This window comes from Solea senegalensis, linkage group LG20 (genome assembly GCF_019176455.1).
Source record: "Solea senegalensis isolate Sse05_10M linkage group LG20, IFAPA_SoseM_1, whole genome shotgun sequence".
Classification (NCBI taxonomy): Eukaryota; Metazoa; Chordata; class Actinopteri; order Pleuronectiformes; family Soleidae; genus Solea; species Solea senegalensis.
This window is the reverse complement of record NC_058039.1, coordinates 1,650,960-1,673,841: the sequence shown is the minus strand read 5'-3', so window position 1 is coordinate 1,673,841 and position 22,882 is coordinate 1,650,960. Positions and strand designations below refer to the sequence as shown.

General features: G+C 42.7%; 1 protein-coding gene across 1 annotated transcript in view; it reads left to right on the top strand.

Annotated features, from left to right (window-relative positions):
- LOC122786808 (AT-rich interactive domain-containing protein 1A-like) overlaps positions 1–21,529 on the top strand; it is a 71,980-nt gene extending 50,451 nt beyond the window's left edge. Inside the window, 13 exon segments of the mRNA XM_044053305.1 lie at positions 734–1,034; positions 8,108–8,253; positions 8,350–8,429; positions 8,514–8,723; positions 8,802–9,006; positions 9,937–10,069; positions 10,642–10,817; positions 10,912–11,041; positions 11,192–11,299; positions 16,701–16,791; positions 16,962–17,778; positions 18,108–18,238; positions 18,339–21,529. Of these exon segments, the coding sequence (XP_043909240.1) occupies positions 734–1,034; positions 8,108–8,253; positions 8,350–8,429; positions 8,514–8,723; positions 8,802–9,006; positions 9,937–10,069; positions 10,642–10,817; positions 10,912–11,041; positions 11,192–11,299; positions 16,701–16,791; positions 16,962–17,778; positions 18,108–18,238; positions 18,339–20,213 (4,403 nt within the window). The 3' untranslated portion in view covers positions 20,214–21,529.
- Positions 21,530–22,882: the final 1,353 nt, after the last annotated feature.

Below are 22,882 nucleotides of genomic sequence, written 5' to 3'. Positions count from 1 at the left end.
TCACGTCTGTGAGAAACAGCTGATTCAATCTGGGACTGTGAGACCAACTGAATGTTGAAAGTTAAAATGTTTACAGTATTTTCTACATGCTGCACTATAATTGATCTATATTTTTAATATTATACATACTTTTTATTTATTTGAGAACCTTCACATTCACCTTTAAGTTTTGTTTGTAGTAGGTGCAGCAACATGTACCTAAAAAACCAAACCAAACCTAACCAGCTGTGTTTAGAGTTGAGTGTGTTTAGTCATTTACAATTGTTAATAAATGTTTTTTCGCATTTCTTTCCGTACAAAAGCATGACATCAAAACCAAGGTGTATACCAAACGTTTACAACCCAAATAAATACTTGTTTTAATATATAAAAATCATTTTTGTAAATCTAAACAGTTCCATGCAAACGTGTCACACGTGTCAGAAGTCTATTTTGATGATGTCATGTGGTAATCATCACATTTAAAAAAGATATTCAAATCATGGCAGAACATCCTCTCAGGTAGTTTCCCCTGATGTGGATGATGACGTCACTGATGAGCAGAACGCAGCAGAACTGTGCTGAGTGGTCCACTACATCCATTCGGTCTTGGCTTGTTTTTTTTTTTTATAAACCCTAAAAAAGGAATCATCCAGCAAATAAACCAAAGAAAACCATACAACATGAAATATTGTTAGAAGAGTGTTGGCTGCAGACCGAAATCTAAATTTCTGTCCATTTCTGATCCTACAAGGTTATCCCAGGCAGCCTGGTTTCACCGGGATGCCCAATGCCAACTACCCCAGTGGACCCAATATGGGTGGCACCATGAACCCAATGCCTGGTCAGGGCAATGGGGCTTCTTACGGGAACATGCCACCTAGTAGAGTAGGCCAAGGCCAGATGGGTGCACGGCCCTATGGCCCTGGTGTGGGCTCTAACGTGGGCAGCATGCCTCCTCATGTGGGCTCTGGGATGTGTCCCCCTCCAGGTTTGAACAGGAAGGATGGCGGCTCCTCCATGCACCATGGATCTACTAACTCCATACACAACAGGTGGGTGTTTTACAACTTGTGTCTGCATCAGTCTACTTGAGACTTAAGTCCCGGGTCATACTTTCCACATCCTGTGTCCACAAAGAGCCACCACTAGTAGGTCCCACATTAGTCTAGTGTTTCTGCATGAAAACTTGATATTTACCTCTCAATGACCATAGTGCACCTCTGCACACACAGAAAGCATGACCTAGACCAGGGGCAGTCCATCCAAATCCTGAGAAAAATATCCATTAAAGAGGAATTAAAACCCCTAAACCACTTTTTTAAGGTTATCTAGTGATTTTATTGATCCACGTCCAACTCTTGGTAGTTTTGTGTTAAATGTGTGTATGTACTGCCTTCTCTGGATAAACACCTCCCATTACATATGAATTCTCCTATTAGCTGGCTCCTCCCATGTTGTTGTCACTAACTGTCCTCCTCTAGCCACGCCCCCACAGACACAGCAGTGGGCAGGGATCAGAGTGGATAGCAGCACTCGTATTTCTGGCAGATATCGCAGCAGAGCTGCATAAATTCAGCGGGAGAGGAAGTAGGAAAATAAAACATCCGGTTTACTTTTCAGAATAAAAGATCCCGTGATGTGCTCCTGTTTATTCGCTCTGTAGAAACACTGCTCTGTTTGTTCATTCAAGACAGCTGTATGAATGAACTACACAGAGCAATCTGCCTTCAAATCATTGATTCATAGATTATTCATTGACTTTTATCACTTATCAGTGTGGGAAATGTCATGTGTGGCTTGTAAATGTGTGTGTCACGCTAAATGCAGCTCTAAGCTGCCACTGGAAATACCACAGCAAGCTGCCGCCATTTACTCTTGCTGTCACTCGATCGTCACGCCCCCTGCAGTGCTCACTCCCGCCCCCACTCACCGATAACTCCCTGCCCACTTTGTGTAGATTTTTAAAATCAGGATTGGGCGGAGTCCGCTTCAGAACAGGGGTTTGGTTCCTCTTTAAGCAAAGGTCCACAATATCCAACAAGTGGTGGTTAAATGGTTACATCCAGTATAATGTGTATTTAAATAAGTGCTTCCCAGTTGTACAAATAAATAATATTTTGACATTTTTTTTGTTAATTTTATCTTTGAATAAATAAAAAAACATGAAATATACAAATGTAAAAAAGTATTTTCTCATGTCAAGCGAATCTAAAAAAAACCCACTTGGATGCATATATAAACATTTTAAGAACCCTATTATATTAAAGCTAATTACAGTGCTGCTTGCTTTTGTGAGTCTGTGTTTTGTAATCAACTGACTGAGAATTCTGCAAGCATGAAACTGCTAATAAGTCACAACAGAAGCCCTGTCAAAAATCAAGAATGGATTCAGGGAGCTGACATGGCAGAATGCTTTCACTGTTTTATTTGTAGCATATGCCACAGATATAGATTTTCTCGATTTGTCTATTTTTGGTCTCACGGTGAAAATAAATAAGAACTCTGTTCTCAAGAACAAAAACCAGCAAGGCTCACTCAGTCCATGAAGATGAATCTGAAAAACATGTCTCAGATGGGAAGTGTGTCTGTCCCAGGTTTATCATGCACATGCTCTTCTCGTGCACCAGTGTGGCCTGATTCACTGATGTTACAACAGCTGTTTCAGTTAAAATACAAGCACTCTTTTCAATGTAGCATTTATCAAAGGCCATGGTCCTGATAGGACGGCGTCTTGGTCCGGATTTGGACCACATCTGCTTATTAGTGACCTGGGACCTTGACCTAAGCGAGTACTTAGTACATAGCGTCAGTGCTATTGTTTTAGTCAAGTGCTTAAGTCCAAGTTGAGTTTGAATCCTAGTGTTGAAATCCAAGACTCATCAGTGTCAATCAATGGACATTATTATGAAGTTTTAATTCATACTGCACATCAGTGAGAATCAGGCTCCAGCCCCAGTCAGATACATGTCAGAGGCCTGGTCTGTTCTCTGATCTGAGCAGAGACAACATCAGCAGCTCATGACGCCAGAGCGACTGTACTCCAGCGAAACAATCAGAGCGAGTGTTGTTGAAGACATACAGTCAAAACATTTAACTTGGTGACGGGAAGCCTGTTATTTTTAATAAACAAGGAAAAACTAAAAAACAAAAAAAAAATGTGTGTTGTGTTCATGATATGCAGCATGTGGTTACTACAACATCCAGCCATTAGAGGCGCTAGAGAGAGAGAGAGAGAGGAAGTGTACTGAGTGATGAATAAACATAACCATGTTATTACGATAGTTTACCAGCATAACAAGTGGCAACGAGGATAAAATAAAGCAAACGGTGATGGCTCTGCTTGGACTGCAACCACCTCCTGCGTTCCTCGAGTGCTCGGGAGAACCGAGAATATGTGCTCGCGATCGGTGGATCAAACTTTCCTACAGAGAGGAAGAGAGCGCTTCTGTGTCACTGTTTGGGAACAGAGGGACAGAGACGCTACAGTACCTTTCCCCTCTGCAGACGTTTTTCACTCCGAAAGTCTACGTTGTTTCTGAGAGGTATCGTTTTAGGCGGCGTGCTCAAGCTGTGGGTGAGTCAATTCATCAATTTTGGCGCTATGGTAGGAGAAATGCTGTGTGATCAAATAGTTGAGAAGACATGCACGCCTCACATACGTGAAAGACTGTTAATAGAACCTGAATTAACACTTGACAAAACCTTGGTCAGAATGATGACACTCAGCCCACCCACAGTACAACTGCACACCGACTCAAACACACTCAAAGCTGCGACTACTCGGACGCCTTGAAGCTACAGTCACTCACCACAATAAGAGTGTACTTGGATTTTTCAATGTTGTTGAGTCCAGCATACCTGAACCTCCACCTGAACCCATAATGGACTATGGAATGGTTTCCCATCTACGGGCCACAGAGTGGAGAAGGACATTGGACACGCCAAGAACTTTGTGCATAAAGTACAAGTCCGTCCAGAGGTGAAACCTGTACAACAAAAGCTTCACCGCTTGACACTTTCAGTGAGGGAGGCTGTCACCAACAAACTGAATGACCTAGAAGAACAAAGAATCATTGAGAAAATTGACTCTTCTGAATGTTGATGTCACCAGTTTGAGAAATGGAAAGATCTGCATGTGCGTAGAGATGAGGGAACCTAACAAAGCAGTGGTGCCTGACCCCCTACCACTGATCAAGGACTTGCTGTCAGAGCTGCTGGATCTAGAATGTACTCTTTGGACTTTGGACCTGAACAGTGTCTACCTTCAACTGCACTAGGAGAGCAGAAGACTTACCGCTTTTATTACACATGAGGGTCTATATCAGTACTGCAGAGTGCCTTATGGACTAAGCTTCACCCCTGCTGCGTTCCAAAGAATGATGACAAAGATTCTCAGTTGATTTTCCGGGGCGTACAGTGCTACTTGGATGACGTCATCATCCAAGGCTCCTCACAGGCAGATCATGACATTCATCTGGAAGCTTAATGCCTCCTACTGCCAGACTACACTGGATTTCCTGGGCTATAGACTCTCACCTGAAGGCAAACCTGGATGCCCCTGCACCTGTTTATGCAGCTTCCTTGCATTCGTTGCTGGCTCTAAGTGCATGGTATAGCCAGCATTGTGGAACCTATGAGGGCCCTGCTGCGAAAGAACAGTGCATTCACCTGGAATGATAAAGCCTTAAAGTTAAGGGCATGATTGTCAATGGACCAGCACTGAAACTGTTTGAGCCACATAAACTCAGAGTGGTCTCCAACGATGCTTCAGATTATGATCTTGGAGCCATCCTAACACAAGTCAAAATGTAACCCACAATGCACCACTACACCCTATTCCATTACCTGTGGCTGCTTGGGAGAAGGTTGGCATTGACATCGTTGGTCCTTTTGAGACTGCACCGAGGCACTGCAGGTTTGCAGTGGATTACTGCAGCAGTATATCAGCAGTAATCCAGGAAGTTGAAGCTTGGGCGCAAATGGGTCTTCCAAATGGACAATGACCGAAAGCATACTGCTTCTGAATCAATCTGGAAATTGCACCCAAGGATGAACCAGACTTGTGCAAGTCCACAATTCTCTTCGTGATATCTTGTCTGATTTCTTTTGACTTTCCCATTAAGTTACACAAAGAAGCAGTGTGTTTCAGGTGTCTTAAAATACATCCACAGGTGTGTCTCTAATTAACTCAAATGTTGCCAATAAACAAATAAATAATCAGAAGCTTCCAAAGACATGACATCTTCATTTGGGCTTTCCCAAATTGTTTAAAGGCATAATAATCTTAGTGTATGTAAACTTCTGACTTTGAAGAAAGTCATAAAAATATGTCTAAAAAAATACTTCCCTTATTATTCTGGCATTTAGCGAATAGAAATAATTTTGGTAATCCTAACGGACCTAAAACAGGTAAAGTGATTGTCTGATTTCATGTCAGACAGTGAGTGTCTTTTTATATTGTGTATGTAAACTTCTGGTTTCAACTGTAGTTGTACACATTGATACTGTTTGGTTGCTAACATTGCTTTTCTTTATGCATTAGCTTTGTTCAGTTATTGTTAGCTAGCACGTCCTTTCCCATTAGCCCATCCCGTCCTTTAGAACTCTACGTGCTTTCACATCAGAGTCTCCAAAAGTCTCTAGAACATCAGAACACGTCACTAGATTTGATGGTTGTGGCCTTTTTGAAACAGAGTTGCTAGAGGGGTCTGAATATAGCAGAAAATGTCACTAAGTTGGCAACACTGTTGGCTCGATGACCAGCTTGGGTCATAAGTTTAAAATTTGTAGGTAAAACACTTGTGCCATTGCCTCTGCATGCTTTGTAAAGATTTATCTTTAGATTAAGGCTTTTGTTGTCTGCCCGACATATAGGGCAGCCTATGGCCAAGTGGGAACTTGGCTTGTAACCGGAAGGTCGCCGGTTCAAGTCCCCACCAGGTCGAAAGGGCTGGGGTACCCCTGAGCAAGGTAGCCAACCCCCATTGCTCCCCGGGCGCCACTCAGTGTGGCAGCCCACTGCTCCTAATTCTAGGATGGGTCAAAATGCAGAGAAGTATCTAAAATTAAAAAAATATATAATTTATGGCCTTATATTTAATTTCATAATTAACTTGTTATTAACTTACTTACTCAGCTACGCATCTCGCTGATGAGGCTCAGTGCAGTGTTTTCCCGTCGACAGCGAATTAGCTACCTTAGTCAAGTAATTTTCATTTATATAGCCCAACATCACAAACACAATGAAGAGCTTTACAGACCGTACAGCAAGTTACACCCTCTATCCTTAGACCCTCTATCCTTAGACCCTTACATCGAGTGAGGAAAACACAAAAAAACTTTTTACAGGGAAAAAATGTGAGAAACCTCAGGAAGAGCCACAGAGTAAGTGTGCCAATCACAGCTGACATAGGGCGACAGGCGGGGTACACCAGCCTGTCCAGGTACACTCTGGACAGTTCACCAGTCCATTGCAGGGCTGACACAACCATTCACTCTCACACCTATGGTCAATTTAAAGTGACCAATTGACCTAATCCCCATATTGCATGTTTTTGGACTGTGGGAGGAAGCTGGAGAACCTGGAGAAACCCCGCCACCCCCCACCCCCTCCCCACACACACACACACGGGGAGAACATGCTAACTCCATGCAGAAAGACCCTTGTTCCAACCGGGAGCCTCAGGAGCGCTAACCACTACACCAACTGTGTGGCCCTTCACATGAACATGCCCAGACTATAAACTTTATTAAAGAGGAGCGTTTTCAGTTTAACTTTACCAAGGTCACCAACACTGTTTCCTTTATGATAACTTTGATTTTCTTTCTCTATTTGTGTTTATATCGTCTTCTTTTCCATTTTTTAGTGTTACAGCGTCACTTACAGCAAAGATGAAAGTTTAGTTTAAGTTGTGTGTTGTTTCCGTGTGGATGTGGTCTGTAAGGAGATTGTTTGATTCTATAACTCAGATATAGTTAAAGATAAGAGGAGAGGAGAGGAGAGGAGAGGTGAAGAGAGGTGTCTCTCCCTTGTCTCAACAATAGGGGCAAGTGCCAATGGAGTGAATAGATTTGGGAGGATTTTTGTCATGTTTGTGATTTCTATGGACAATTCCAGCTGAATGTTCCCACAGAGAGACATGAAATGTCCAGTCCTGTCCACAGATGTGGAAGAGGCCACCTTTAAATACAGAGGCTAGCTCCATTACCCGATTAAAGCCAAAGGTAAAAACATTAAAAGAACAAGAAAAAGGGTAAAAAGACTGAAGCGAGCTGTGTGATAAGAGTTTAAAACAACAATCACTGTCTTTGCGTTCATTTAAAATATTTTTGCCACATGAGAAAACATTGCTTTCAACATTTTGCTGTGGGACATGTGTGTCTGGGTTTATATAAGGTTAAAGGTCAGAGTTTGACAGTTGGTTGTGATGGTTATTAACAAGTGTTTTCACCACAAGTGTGTGTGTGTGTGTTAGTTCTGTTGTAATGGTGGGTAAAGTTAGGACTGTATTGATCTGGATATTATTCATTCAATAATAAAAATATCATACTGAAACGTATCTGTGGTGTCATTGGATGACTAAACACAGAGGTGTGAGGAAGAGCTGTGAGGAAGAGTGTACACTTACATCTCCACCAGAGACCATGGATCGAGTCCGCTGTTGTTATAAAGTCCATGACAGCACAATAATGGAGGAAGGGCAGTGGTCTGGCTTCTTTGTCTGTTTCTGTGGGATTTTTGGACATTTAAATTGATGCCAACAGCAGCTACACATTTAACCACATTTAACTGAGGACCTGCAGCTCTGTGAGCACCAACACCTCACTGTTACAGTGTTGTAGTTGTGAGTGAGTGAGTGAGGTTGCTCATGTTACCAATGTACTCATAAATACCTTTTAACCTGTGATACACGTTGGTGTTTTTTGCTAAATTTAGTGAAGTGTGCTGATATTTTTGAGAATGTCTCAACCATGGTGGCTAGAAAGAAAACAACTCATCCAACAGGTGGCGCTGTTATCATTAGGACATACATGGTTTGAATTCAAGCACAGTTCACTGTAACATGAATGAATCAAGATGTCTTTGCATTTGCATCAGCGAGTCGTCTCTCCTTGTCTTCTCCAGGCCCCCTGGTTACCAAAACATGTCTCAGGGTATTATGGGACCTGGTTCTCCATATGGCTCTGGTATGAATAGCGTGCACAGTATGATGAACCAGGGAGGGACAGGGATGTACCCAGTGGGAGCCAACATGGCCAACAACACTGCAGGTAGGTCAAAGCTGATCATCGTTACACTGCCCTGTGTAGTGTGCCCATCGATGGCTTTATAAAGTGTCATCTTTCATTTTTATTTTCCCACTTCAGAGTTTGGAATAGACAAAATAAACCCCGCCCAGAAGATGAACAACAAACTGGACGTGATTCCAAAGCCTGAAACTAAAAAGGTCAAATATTTCACTTCACATGTTGTTGCATTTAAAATGATTTTCCCTCTAATCCAGAATTTCCTTTCATGATCTGATGTGTAGAAGTCGAGTTCCTCCACCATCACCAACGAGAAGATAACTCGTCTGTACGAGCTCGGCCCAGAGCCAGAGAGGAAGATGTGGGTGGACCGCTATCTGGCCTTCGCTGAGGAGAAGACCATGGGTATGAACAACCTTCCCGCTGTGGGACGCAAGCCCCTCGACCTCTTCAGGCTCTATGTGTCTGTGAAAGAGATTGGTGGCCTCACCCAGGTATGATGGACCTGAATATGACAGAACATTTGTGTACTGCAGCGTCCTGAGCCTCCTGCTTTGTCTGTATTCCACCAGGTTAACAAGAATAAGAAGTGGAGGGAGCTGGCCACCAACCTGAATGTAGGCACATCAAGCAGTGCGGCCAGTTCACTCAAGAAACAGTACATTCAGTGTTTGTATGCGTTTGAGTGCAAGGTTGAACGAGGCGAGGACCCACCGCCAGATTTCTTCAACACAGACACCAAGAAGAACCAGACTAAAGTCCAGCCTCCCAGCCCAGGTGAGCATCAGCGTCCTCCTCTCCCTTTTTTCATTTTTGTTATTGATTGATTTCAGAAACTCCTCCAGCCAGTGACATCACAACTGGACGTGTCTCATGGGTTTGTTTCCACCAAGAGGAAAGTTTGGTTCGCTGTGGTACATATTTTTTTTGTGTTTACTTTAGAAATATTACCAAAATAACTGGCCCCAACCGCTCAATGCTTCAGACCAGAGTCATGGTACTGTACCACAGGTGCAGGTGAACTAGACCCGCGACACAAAAGTGACGCGGGTCTGGACCATCTCTTAGTTATGCTGCTATAGAACTAAACTGCTGGGGGATTTTCCTGTGGTGCACGCACATTCACTCTCTCACACTCAGGATTTGATTATGACTTTTTATATGTCATTAACCTTGTCTCTTTCTCTCCCTAGTTTGTGTCTTTCCTTCCATCCCTCTCTCTCTCTCTCTCTCTCTCTGTATTCTTATCATGCAGGTTGCAGGATCCAGATCCAGTTTTCGAGGCTATCCATATCATACATATCATCACCATTATTATTGTGCTATAATTAAAAGTAGATGTCATTACATGTTATCATGTACAGACCTGAGATCATGTATGTTAGGATTTGGCGCTATACAAACAACATTGAATTGAATTGAACTCTTCCAGTGACAGCAGTCTGACCACGTCAGTGCAAGTTGAGCTGTGCTGGAACTGTGTAGTGCAAAAGCACCATAATCACTTTACCCAGAGCTTTGACAGCACCTGATAATCAACTGTTTACGAGGAGCTTTGATCTTAGGGTTCATCCTTTTTGAGAAGTGAAATATTATAATAATATCTACATTGTGGTAAATCAGGGAGCAGGGAAGGAGGGGAATGATATTGATATTGATATTGATATTTGTTTGTGGGAGCTCACTGTGTTCATCATTGTTTTGCAGCTGGTTCTGGATCTTTGCAAGGGCCCCAAACTCCTCAGTCCACCAGTAGTTCAATGGCAGAGGGGGGAGACCTGAAGCCCCCCACGCCAGCATCCACACCACATTCACAAATGCCTCCACTGCCTGGTATCAGGTATGAAACAGAGGCGACAGGACACACATTTGAAAAGTACAATTTTATGATTGTCTATGAAAGTAAAAAAAATGGTTGCACAAGGTTTTGTTTTTGTGAAATGCAAAGAATCATTCATCAGGAAACAGGCTGTCAGCAGTAAGTTTGTGTGTATGTAGCAGCAGCAGCGAGAAGAAGAATGAATAACATCAGACTGCAGAACACGTAGGATTTATGAAACTTTGTTGTTTGTAGTCATTCTCATAACATGCACACAAACAATTATTAAAGTATTCTGATTCTCTAATCTGCCCGTTAACAGCTGCTTGCATTACTCGTGCAGTGTTGCGTTTGCCTCTGTGTGTCCTGATATAAAACAAATCACTTCCTGTGTGCAGACGCACCACTGTCCTGAAACACACACAGTTGTCATGACAGACTCAGCTTTGAACTAGTTTGACAATGTTTGACTGTCACAGACATTTGTTTGTATTTCAAATGTTCTGCACTACAGTTTCTAGTGAAGCAACACACTACAACACAACAAGACTTCTTAAACACAAAATCCATAGTATACATGTTTCCTCTGGTAGGAGCAGTGTGAGTCTGCAGGATCCTTTTGCTGACAGTGGAGACCCAGCATTTTCCAGGAGGAACGCCATGACTCCCAACATTCAAGGCTACCAGCCTGGGATGGGTGGGCCGGAGATGATGGGAAGGATGGGTCCCTATGAGGCCAACAAGGACCCCTTTGGTGGCATAAGGAAAGGCAAGTGCCCACAGCAGCAAGTGATTCTGCAGGACTTCTTGTGTTGGTGCTGAAAGTAACAATATTCTGTTGTTGTTGTTTTTCTTTATTCAAGCTGGAGAGCCGTTCATGTCACAAGGTCCCAACAGTGGAACTGGAGAACTGTACAGCAGAGGCCCACCAGGCCTCTTGGGTAATATGCAGATGGGACAGAGGCAACAATATCCATATGGATATGACAGAGGGTAAATACTTGTGAAAGTGTGACAATAAGTTTACTATGTACTAAATGTAACTACAAACATTAACATTTCTTACTGGGTCCTTGATATTCTTACCGTTATTATTATTGGTCTGTACAGTTTGGACAAATCAGTTGTTTGTTGTGTTCACAGACAGGAGACAGACATGAGCACTGACAGCAGCATGGGACCAGGAGCTCCGCAGCCTTCTGGAGCCGACACAGCCATGTACTCACCAAGCCGCCCTTCACCACAGCACAGGTCCGGACCATTCAGTCTGTGTTTATACAGAACCTTTGTTTTCATACAGGCCACACAGGACACCTATGTGAGTGTCAGGATTGGCACCTGGTGTGGTTTTCTGCAGCTGTACCTCATATACAACAACACAACAGACATCAAACACAACACAACAGACATCAAACACAATACAACAGACATCAAACGCAATACACCAGACATCAAACACAATACAACAGACATCAAACGCAATACAACAACACAACTGACATCAAACACAATACAACAGACATCACACACAATACAACACAACAGACATCAAACACAATACAACAGACATCACACACAATACAACACAACAGACATCAAACACAATACAACTGACATCAAACACAATACAACATACATCACACACAATACAACATACATCAAACACAATACAACAGACATCAAACGCAATACAACAACACAACTGACATCAAACACAATACAACAGACATCACACAATACACACAACAGACACACACACAATACAACAGACATCAGACACAATACAACAACACAACAGACATCAAACACAATACAACGACATCAAACACAATACAACAACACAACAGACAACACAATACAACAGACATCAAACGCAATACACCAGACATCAAACACAATACAACAACACAACAGACATCAAACGCAATACAACAGACATCAAACACAATACAACAGCATCAAACACAATACAACACAACAGACATCAAACACAATACAACAGACATCAAACACAATACAACAACACAACAGACATCAAATTTTTCAATTCAATTCAATTTTATTTGTATAGCGCCAAATCATAACATACATGATCTCAGGTCTGTACATAGACAACATCAAGGAGAGCAGAGAAACACAACAGTTCACACAATGAGCAAACACTAGGCATCAGTGGAGAGAAAAAACTCCCTCTTAACAGAAGAAGAAATCTCTGACAGAACCAGACTCAGAGATGTGCGGTCATCTGCCTCGACCGGTTGGGGTGAAAGGAAAAATGGGGGACAGAGGAGAGGTGGGGGACAGAAAATGGGGGGAGAGAAAGGACAAGAAGGAGACAGAAGAGAGAGGGAGAGACCAGGAGTAGATACACAACAACTGTATCAAGTTACAAGTTTATACAGTTAATGATATCGACTTTTAATTATGGCCCAATAATAATGGTGATGATATGTATGATATGGATAGCCTCGAAAACTGGATCTGGATCCTGCAACCTGCATGATGAGGATACAGAGAGAGAGAGGGAAGGAAGGAAGGAAGGACACAAACTAGGGAGAGAAAGAGACGGTTAATGACATATAAAAAGTCATAATCATATCCTGAGTGTGAGAGAGTGAATGTGCGTGTACCACAGGAAAATCCCCCAGCAGTCTAGTTCTATAGCAGCATAACTAAGAGCTGGTCCAGTTTTCCCTGAACAGATAGAGGCTCCGCCTCCCGAACTGTCATTGGAAGCTGGTTCCACAGGAGAGGAGGAGCCTGGTAACTGAAGCTCTGCCTCCCATTCTACTCTTACAGACTCTGGGAACCACAAGTAAACCTGTATTTTGTGACCTAAGTGGTCTATTAGGATGATAGGGTAAGACTAGGTCTTTCAGGTATGAAGGGGCCTGACCATTAAGTGCTTTGTACGTGAGGAGGAGGATTTTAAATTGAATTCTAAACTGTGGGTGGAGCCAGTGTAGAGAAGCTAACACTGGAGTTATATGGTCTCTCTTTCTAGTTCCTGTCAGAACCCGTGCTGCAGCATTTTGAATTAACTGAAGGATTCTAACAGACTTGTTAGAACATCCTGCTAATAAGGAGATACAGTAATCTAATCTAGATTAACAAAAGCATGAACTAGTTTTTCAGCATCCTGTAAAGACAGAATGTTTCTAATTTTCATAATGTTCCGCAGGTGGAAGAAGGCTGTTCTGGAAATGAGTTTTATGTGTGAATCAAATGACATTTCCTGGTCAAAAGTAACTCCAAGGTTCCTCACAGTGGAACTGGAAGCCAGGGTGATGTCATCTAAAGTGACCATGTGATCAGAAAGTTTTTCTCTGAGGTGTTTAGGGCCGAGTATAAAAGTTTAAAAGTAGAAAGTTACAGGTCATCCAGGACTTAATGTCTCTGAGACATTCCTGGAGTTGAACAACCTGATTTATTTCATCCGGCCTCATCGATAAATATAGCTGTGTGTCATCTGCATAACAATGAAAGTGTATGTTATGCTTCCTAATAATGTTCCCTAGAGGGTATATATAGGTAGTATATAAGGTAAAAAGTATAGGCCCAAGCACTGAGCCTTGTGGAACTCCACAATTAACTTGTGTTTGTAGTGAGGCTTTATCATTAACGTGAACAAACTGGAATCTATCAGATAAGTATGATTTAAACCAGCAGAGGGCAGCACCTGTGATACCAAGAGTCTGCTCCAATCTCTGCAGTAGAATATCATGATCAATGGTGTCAAATGCAGCACTAAGATCTAACAGGACAAGTAAAGAAACTAGACCATTATCTGAGTTACTAACTTTAACTAGTGCTGTTTCTGTGCTATGGTTTAATCTAAAACCTGACTGAAAATCTTCAAACAGGCCATTAATGCACAAATATTCACATCATTGATTAGCAACAGCCTTTTCTAAGATTTTAGAAACAAAGGGAAGATTAGATATAGGTCAGTAATTAGATGATGAAACTAATGATGTTAACTCAGGGAGATCTATAGTGGAGAAACTGTCTAACTGTGCACCTGGTGCTTCTAAAGCTCTTGTGCTAGAAGATGTGTCAGTCCCAATATGAGGGAGGAGATGATCCATTTTTTCTCTAATTGATGTTATTTTATTCACAAAGACGTTGATAAAGTCATCACTGCTCAGTGTTAAAGGAATAGATGGTTCAGTGGAGCTGTGGCTCTGTGTCAGCCTGGCTACAGTGCTGAAAAGAAATCTATGATTATTCTTATTTTCTTCAATTAGAGAAGAATAATAGGCAACTCTAGCTTTGTGTAGGGCTTTTTTGTAAGCTACAAAACAATCTTTCCAGGCTATATGAAGTTCCTCTAGGTTACTGGAACACCATTTTCTTTCTAATCTACGTAACGTCTGTTTAAGAGCACGAGTATTGGAGTTAAACCATGGTGCTCGTCTCATCTGATTCACCACTTAACTTTTCAGAGGGGCAACACAATCTAATGTAGTACGCAGTGAGGCTGCTGTACTATCAACAAGGTTATCTATGAGGGCGGGAGTAAAATCACAAAAGGTACCTTCAGATGTACTGACATATGGCACCGAGTTAAATAAAGGTTGCACTGTCTCTTTGAAAGTATTCATATTATTATCAGACAGTATTTTTTATTTATGTTATTGTAGTTCATTATTGTACAATTAAATGTGAGTAAATAATGATCAGTAAGGAGAGGGTTTTGAGGAACTATGTTTAAATTATCAATATCAATACCATAAGTTAAAACAAGGTCGAGGGTGTGACTAACACAATACAACAACACAACATACATCAAACACAATACAACAGACATCAAACACAACACAACATACATCAAACACAATACAACAACACAACATACATCAAACACAATACAACAACACAACAGACATCAAACACAATACAACAACACAACAGACATCAAACGCAATACAACAACACAACAACACAACAGACATCAAACACAGACATCAAGCAATGTTTGCAGTGAGGGAGAGATGGTCATCAAGTGTCACACCCAGGTTCTTTGCGGTATGAGAAGGAGCTACCACAGAGTTGTGGAGAGTGATGGTCAGGTCTGTGGTGGGAGAGCCCTTTCCTGGGAGAAAAAGACACTTGGTCTTGTTGAGATTGAGTTTCAGGTGATGGTCACACATCCACTGAGAGATGTCGGTTAGACAAGCGGAGATCTGTTCTGCTACATGTGTTTCGGAGCTGGGAAAAGAGAGAATGAGTTGGGTGTCATCGGCGTAGCTGTGATAGGAAAAACCAGTTCAGTTTTGAAAATAGGATGAGAGTAGGGTAAGTGCAGAGCCTGAGACACCTAGTTCTTGAAGGGAGGATGTAAGGATCTGGTGGTTAACTGTGTCAACTGTGTGCCTCACTTTTCCATAGGATATCTACACTGATCACAGGGGCATGACTGTTTTCTGTTTGAAGTTTATTTATTTCAAAAAGGGACAGTGCATATGAATGAACATTTCAAAGAATGTAAATATACAGGATTATAGCCAAAGGCTAATTTCCATCCTTAGTCCCTGACAGGTGGATGGTCCCTATAGGTTAAGTTAAATAAATAAAAAATAACATAAATTACAAATCAACGGCAGAGTACACATTACAGATTATCCCAGCTAAGAGTTCCAGGTATTGGTTGCTCTAAAGGAAAAAGTAGGCGGGCCAAATGCACTTGGACCAGTGCAGTTGCCTCTGGGGCCTGCTCTGGTTGTGCTGTTTGAGTTGTTTTTTTTTTCTATATTCCTGCAAAGGAAGTGGAGCTAGACCATGTAGGAGTCATATGGAGTCAATGTATTTCAAAGTTTTTTTAAACTCTGACAGTGTTGGTACATTTTAGATTTTCTATCTAGAACTTTTATAACTTGTTTATAGTATGTTGTCTCTAGAGGACGTTAGAGTTGTGTTACATGCTGAGGCCCAACTAGTTATGCAATAGGTTATGTGAGACATGATCATTGCATTAAAGTATAGCCTAGCTGATTCAAAAGTGACATTGTTTCTGATATGTCTAAAATTGTAAAAGTCATTTAACATAAATGGACTTCGTGTTTAAATGGTGTAGTCTTTTTGTTATCTTTGATATAGTTGCTAGTCATTGTAGGGTCTCCAGACTTAAGGATCAGTGTAATAATAGAATATTTCCATGAGTCTGGGAAAACGCGAAGTTCATGGAATCATTGATAATGCTTGTGATAATGAGTCCATGCCAAAAGTATCTTTGGTTCTGAAACTTTTAAGGCCACAGATTACCTTATCAAGGGGCATTGTTGCCCAATCAGCTGACTGTTGTGGGTTGAGCTAGACCATACTGTATCATTTACTCTGGTACCCCATGGAAACTGGTCCAAGAAAGGATCAGTGGTAAACACCTGTTATGTTGGTACTATTCCTAATGGAAATGCAAAAAATACTTCCTTATTCCTGAACCATTCCACTCAGTGGAAACTTTCTTTAAATCACCTTTTACAATTCTGATATTAATGTTTAAACTTTACAAGGTTGTCTACAACCTAGTATTGTCTAATTAGATATGTGGTTGAATAAGTAGTTGGACTGGTATGCCTAACAAACCACAATTTCATGTGAAAGCTGTTGTATTTCCTTTAAAGAAGGGAAACTTTCTTTTCACTGTTCTCAGGCATGAATCCTATATCAATCAGTACCCTGGCCAAGGAGCTCCCCCTGGTGGTCCATACTCAAATCAGCAGCAAGGAATGTATCCACAACAGGTAGGAAAGTTTTGTTCATTGTTTGTTAATTGAAGAAATGAACTTGGTTTCCTTCTTGCTGTCATTTTCTTCAAACATAAATGTTTCATAACATGAAAAAGTGAAGGCATTATTGATCGTATGGCACTGATACATTGCTAAGTAAAATGCTAAATGTTTTCTGCTGACAGAATTACAAGCGTCCTGTAGATGGAGCATATGGACCACCTCCCAAGCGCCATGAGGGAGAAGTGTACAGTGTCCCCTACAGTGGTCAGCAGCAGGCGGGAACACACTCCTCAGGACCCCAGGGCCAACAGAATATGTATAACCAGTATAATGCATACCCTGGAGGCGACCGCAGACCACCAGGCCTACAGAACCAGTTCCCCTTCCCCTTTGGTCGGGATAGAGGACCATCTTCTGCAGGCCCCAACTCCCAGTCACCATTGCCTCCCCAGATGATGGCAAGTTCCATGCCTTCTGGTCCTGAAGGTGCCCAAGGTTCAATGTGGCAGGGCCGCAATGAAATCAGCTACCCTAACTATAACCGACAAGGTCCTCCTGTGCCAAGCCAGGGCTCCAGTTACCACTGCATGAACCGCTCAGAGGAGTTGATGCCATCAGACCAACGCATTAACCATGAGGGCCAGTGGCCTGGCCCTGTAAACCAACGGCAACCACCATTTGGTCCCAATGGTGCTGGACCTCCAATGACCAGACCCCTGCCATCCACTTACCAGACTTCCCAGAACCACATTACTCAGGTGTCAAGTCCAGCACCCATGCCCCGTCCCATGGAAAGCACAACGTCACCCAGCAAGTCTCCCTACATGCATCCAGGCAATAAGGTGCCCAAAGCTGGACCTTCAGTGCATGCCTCTCACATTGGACAGGCCCCTGTGCAGCTGCCGATGATCAGGAGAGATGTCACCTTCCCTCCAGGCTCTATCGAGGCCTCCCAACCTCACCTTAAGCCACGAAGACGGCTCGCCATGAAGGACATTGGTACAAAACATTTATTCCATGCCTTTTTTTTTTATAGATATTCAAATATACAGAACCAAGTATAATTTGTTTCTACTGTACCATGTTACTTCATAACATGGACTAGAGGACTGTCATAGACAGACGTTTGACCATGTCTTTATTTGCTACCGAATGACCTGCTTAAATTCTCCTGCTTAACCTTAACCTTAACTTGCCATGTGACGCCACTTGTTGTGCTTCAGGAAAAGCTTTTTAAGAATAGGTTAATGACAGCAGGCTGGATATTTGGTTGATTCAATCTCTACCTGATGCTGACTTGTCTGAATCATACTGGCTTCTTTTCACAGGCACTCCCGAGGCTTGGAAAGTGATGATGTCACTTAAGTCAGGCTTACTAGCTGAAAGCACTTGGGCTTTGGATACCATCAACATCCTGTTGTATGATGATAGCAGCATTTCTACTTTTAACTTATGCCAGGTAAGTAACGCAATGTTGCATCTGTTAAGTTTGCTGTAGTTGTGATTATGTATATCGAGTTCATAGAATTATTTTGATAAAACTCTCTTTGGTTTCACAGTTGCCTGGATTCCTGGAGCTGGTGGTTGAGTACTTTAGAAGATGTCTCATTGAGATCTTTGGCATCGTAAAAGAGTATGAAGTCGGGGACCCTGGCCAGCTCAAACTCATAGACCCCGATGCTGTGGACGACTCTGATGATGAAATTCCCATGCAAGATGGTGACGATACAGACGAAGAGAGCGAGGATGGTGAGGAGCTAGAGGAATCAAAGGTCAGCCCTGACGACCCCTCACTGCTCATCATGAAACAAGAGGAGAGCTTCCAGAAAGACAAGTCTTTCGAATACAAGAAAGAGGAGAAGGATAGAAAGTCTTCAGTTAAGGAACCAGTTACCTCTACCTCAGGGTCCTTCCCGAACCCCAACTTCTCAGAAAAGCTCAAACAGGCAAGCAAGTTTGATAAACTTCCCATCAAGGTCATTCGGAAGAAGAATCTCTTCCTGGTGAAGTACTCGTCTAATCTCAGACTGCGGCAGAGCTTTGACAGTGGCTTGATACACTGGAGCATTGGTGGGGGAGACACTACCAAACATATTCAAACCCACTTTGAGAGTCAGATGAAGCTTCTTAATAAGTGCAAACAATCAGCAACTGACAGCTGCAAGAAGATCCATGTGCTTCAAGAGAAAATCCAGTTGAATGAGAAGGATAAACTTCTGCAACCTTCTGAACCTCAGACCACTCCAGTAGAAATAACCACTCTGCTACTTCCCATTGGGGCACCAGTCACTGCCACCATTGATGATGTACTATCTGCCCGCCCAGGATCTGTCACAGAGGAAGTGGTTCGCGGAGGTGCAGAGGAACAGAAGGAAAATGGCAAGTACCTGTTCAGTATCAACCCCGCCCTCCAGAACCGCCGCAATATCAAGATCCTAGAGGATGAACCTCACAGCAAGGATGAGACGCCTCTGAGCACGCTGTCAGACTGGCAGGACTCGTTAGCTGGACGCAGCGTCTGCATTTCCAACATAGTCCGCAGCCTCTCCTTTGTCCCAGGTAACGACCTGGAGATGTCCAAACACCCGGGTCTCCTGTTGCTGTTAGGTCGCCTGGTGCTGCTCCACCACAGACACCCTGAACGCAAACAAGCGCCAGTCACCTACGAAAAGGAGGAGGAGGTCGATGAAGGTGTGAGCTGTGAGAGAGAAGAGTGGTGGTGGGACTGCCTCGAAGTATTAAGGGAGAACTGTTTGGTCACTCTGGCAAATATTTCAGGCCAGCTGGACCTTTCGCTCTACCCAGAGAGTATATGCCTGCCACTGCTGGATGGCCTCCTCCACTGGGCTGTCTGCCCCTCAGCAGAGGCCTTGGACCCCTTCCCTACGTTGGGGCCCCATGGCTCACTTTCACCCCAGAGACTGGTTCTTGAGACCCTCAGCAAGCTCAGCATCCAGGACAACAATGTTGATCTCATTCTTGCCACGCCACCGTTCAGTCGCTTGGAGAAACTCTATGGCTCATTGGTGCGCTTGGTCGGTGAGCGCAAAGTGGCCGTCTGTCGGGAAATGGCAGTAGTCTTGTTGGCTAATCTTGCCCAGGGTGACAGCCTGGCGGCACGGGCTATTGCTGTGCAGAAAGGCAGTGTCGGGAACCTACTGGGTTTTCTTGAGGACAGCCTCGCTGCCACACAGTATCACCAAAGCCAGAGCTCCCTGCTACAGTTGCAAGGTGCACCCCCATTTGAGCCCACCAGTGTGGACATGATGAGGCGGGCGGCGAGGGCCCTGCATGCACTGGCAAAGGTCGAGGAAAACCACTCAGAGTTCACGTTGTATGAGTCGAGGCTGCTGGACATCTCAGTCTCTCCACTCATGAACTCACTGGTGTCCCAGGTGATCTGTGACGTACTATTTATGATCGGCCAGTCATGACAGCGGTGGGGAACTTTCAGGTCCGCCTCATTCTGTTCTGTTCACCCTCTCTTATGTGAGTGTGCATATGTGTGTATGTACATCTATTGTGTGTGAGTGAAAAGAGCAAAACTGACTGTCCTTTTTTTAATTTATGCAAAATCACCTAGGATTTCACTGTCGTTCTCCCCCTGCTTCTTACGAGAAGGAATATCATGAAGTAGCTGTGGATTTAAATGCCTGGAAAGGAAAGAAGAGGAGACTGGGACCCAGGCGATGGGATAGGAGTTTGCTGCAGTGTGGAAAAGACTTGTTTTTAATGACAAGAAAAATCTCCAGATAAAAGAAAACTTCTTATTTACAGTGAGTTTATGGGAGCTCCTCTGAGGGTCATGCAGGGAGAGGAACCACAGACAAAACATCTGCTTTCTGTGTGGAGGCTACATTGGCTCTCAGGCTGTGGTGTGGTATCATCGCTGTAACTTTGGATGCAGTGCATACTCAGTCCCACAGGAACCACAATAATGGCTCTGAGCAGACCTAGGTTGTAGATTGTAGGACTTTTTTCTGTACTGTACACCTTAACAATTGTAAACATACTGTAATAATACTGTTTCACACTGAGATGTGCTGGCTTGGCAGCAAACTGTAGTTTTTAAAAACAGTTTTAGTTCATGTTGAGAAACAAAATAGCTTTCCCTCCAAAGTATGGTGAACCGACAACACCCCGACCTCTTCTATTTGTTCCTTGATTGTATGAAAAAGTCACCTCTTTAGGACTGGTCCTCTTTAGGACTGGTCCTCAACTCTAGATACTCCTGAAGCTGCGGTGTGTATATGATGTTGTATATTACACTTCTTTCTCTTTGTAAATTTCTGTTGCTCTTCACCATGTTTTTATCGTTTCCCTGCATCAAGTACACCATGTGATCACTTGACGCCCACCCTCTCCATTCCTTTGGCTCCTCTCTGCTTGTATCACAGCCCAGGAGGGGGGAGGGGCTTGTTTAGCTGCTGTCCAACAAACACAACTTCAAGTTTCCGTTTGCCTGCAGTTGGGTTGTAGAGAATATAACTTGAATCATCAGAGCTCTTTATAAATGACAAACTAGAACTTGATGAAGAAACCATCTTCATTTTTGTTTCTTTTGTTCAATTTTGTTTCCCAGTGATGCAAATTTTGCATATTTGTATTTCAGATGTAGCTAAAACTTGATGTAAATTCATCCTTTCATTTGACTTTTTTGTTTTGGCTTAATGAATATCATTTATTCAGTATAAAATCTTTATATGGTCCACGTGTTAAAAATAAATGTACATTAAATCTTTGTAAGACATTTGCTTTGGATTTATTTCTCCATCATACATTCTTCCTCCCACAGTCCAAAAACATGCAATGTGGGGATTAGGTAAATTGGACACTCTGAATTGACCATAGGAGTGAGTGTGAGAGTGAATGGTTGTTTGTCTCTATTCAATTCAATTTCAAATCAATTTTATTTGTATAGCGCCAAATCATAACATACATGATCTCAGGTCTGTACATAGACAACATCAAAGAGAGCAGAGAAACACAACAGTTCACACAATGAGCAAACACTAGGCATCAGTGGAGAGAAAAAACTCCCTCTTAACAGAAGAAGAAATCTCTGACAGAACCAGGCTCAGAGATGTGCGGTCATCTGCCTCGACCGGTTGGGGTGAAAGGAAAATGGGGGACAGTGGAGAGGTGGGGGACAGAAAATGGGGGGAGAGAAAGGACAAGAGGGAGATGAGGGAGAGACAGAAGAGAGAGAGGGAGACCAGCAGCAGATACACAACAACTGTATCAGGTTACAAGTTTATACAGTTACTGATATCGACTTTTTAATTACAAAATAATAATAATGGTGATGATGAGCGTAGCCTCGGAAACTGGATCTTGATCCTGCAACCTGCATGATGAGAATACAGAGAGAGAGAGAGGGAAGGAAGGAAAGACACAAACTAGGGAGAGAAAGAGACAAGGTTAATGACATATAAAAAGTCATAATCAAATGCTGAGTGTGAGAGAGTGAATGTGCGTGTACCACAGGAAAATCCCCCAGCAGTTTAGTTCTATAGCAGCATAACTAAGAGATGGTTTAGGTTTCCCTGAACCAGCTCTAACTATAAGCTTTATCAAAAAGGAAAGTTTTAAGTTTAACTTTAAATACAGAGAGAGGCTCCGCCTCCCAAACTATCATTGGAAGCTGGTTCCACAGGAGAGGAGGAGCCTGGTAGCCAAAGGCTCTGCCTCCCATTCTACTCTTACAGACTCTGGGAACCACAAGTAAACCTGTATTTTGTGACCTAAGTGGTCTATTAGGGTGATAGGGTAAGACTAGGTCTTTCAGGTATGAAGGGGCGTGACCATTAAGTGCTTTGTACGTGAGGAGGAGGATTTTAAATTGAAAACAAACCACAGCATTGATGTATCTCATGATGACATCATCAGTATGATGTTTTCAAATTTAAAAATGCTCTCTTTATTTGTAACGGTCAACACATTTAGCTAAATTGAACTTTGAGTAAAATAGGTGACGTACTAATAAAGAAGGTAGAGAAGTAATGACACTGGACGCCTTTTGACTATAACAAAAGCTCCTTTTTTGGATTTGTATTAATGTATGAAGACTTTCATCAGTGAGAATCTGAGAATCATGTGTGGT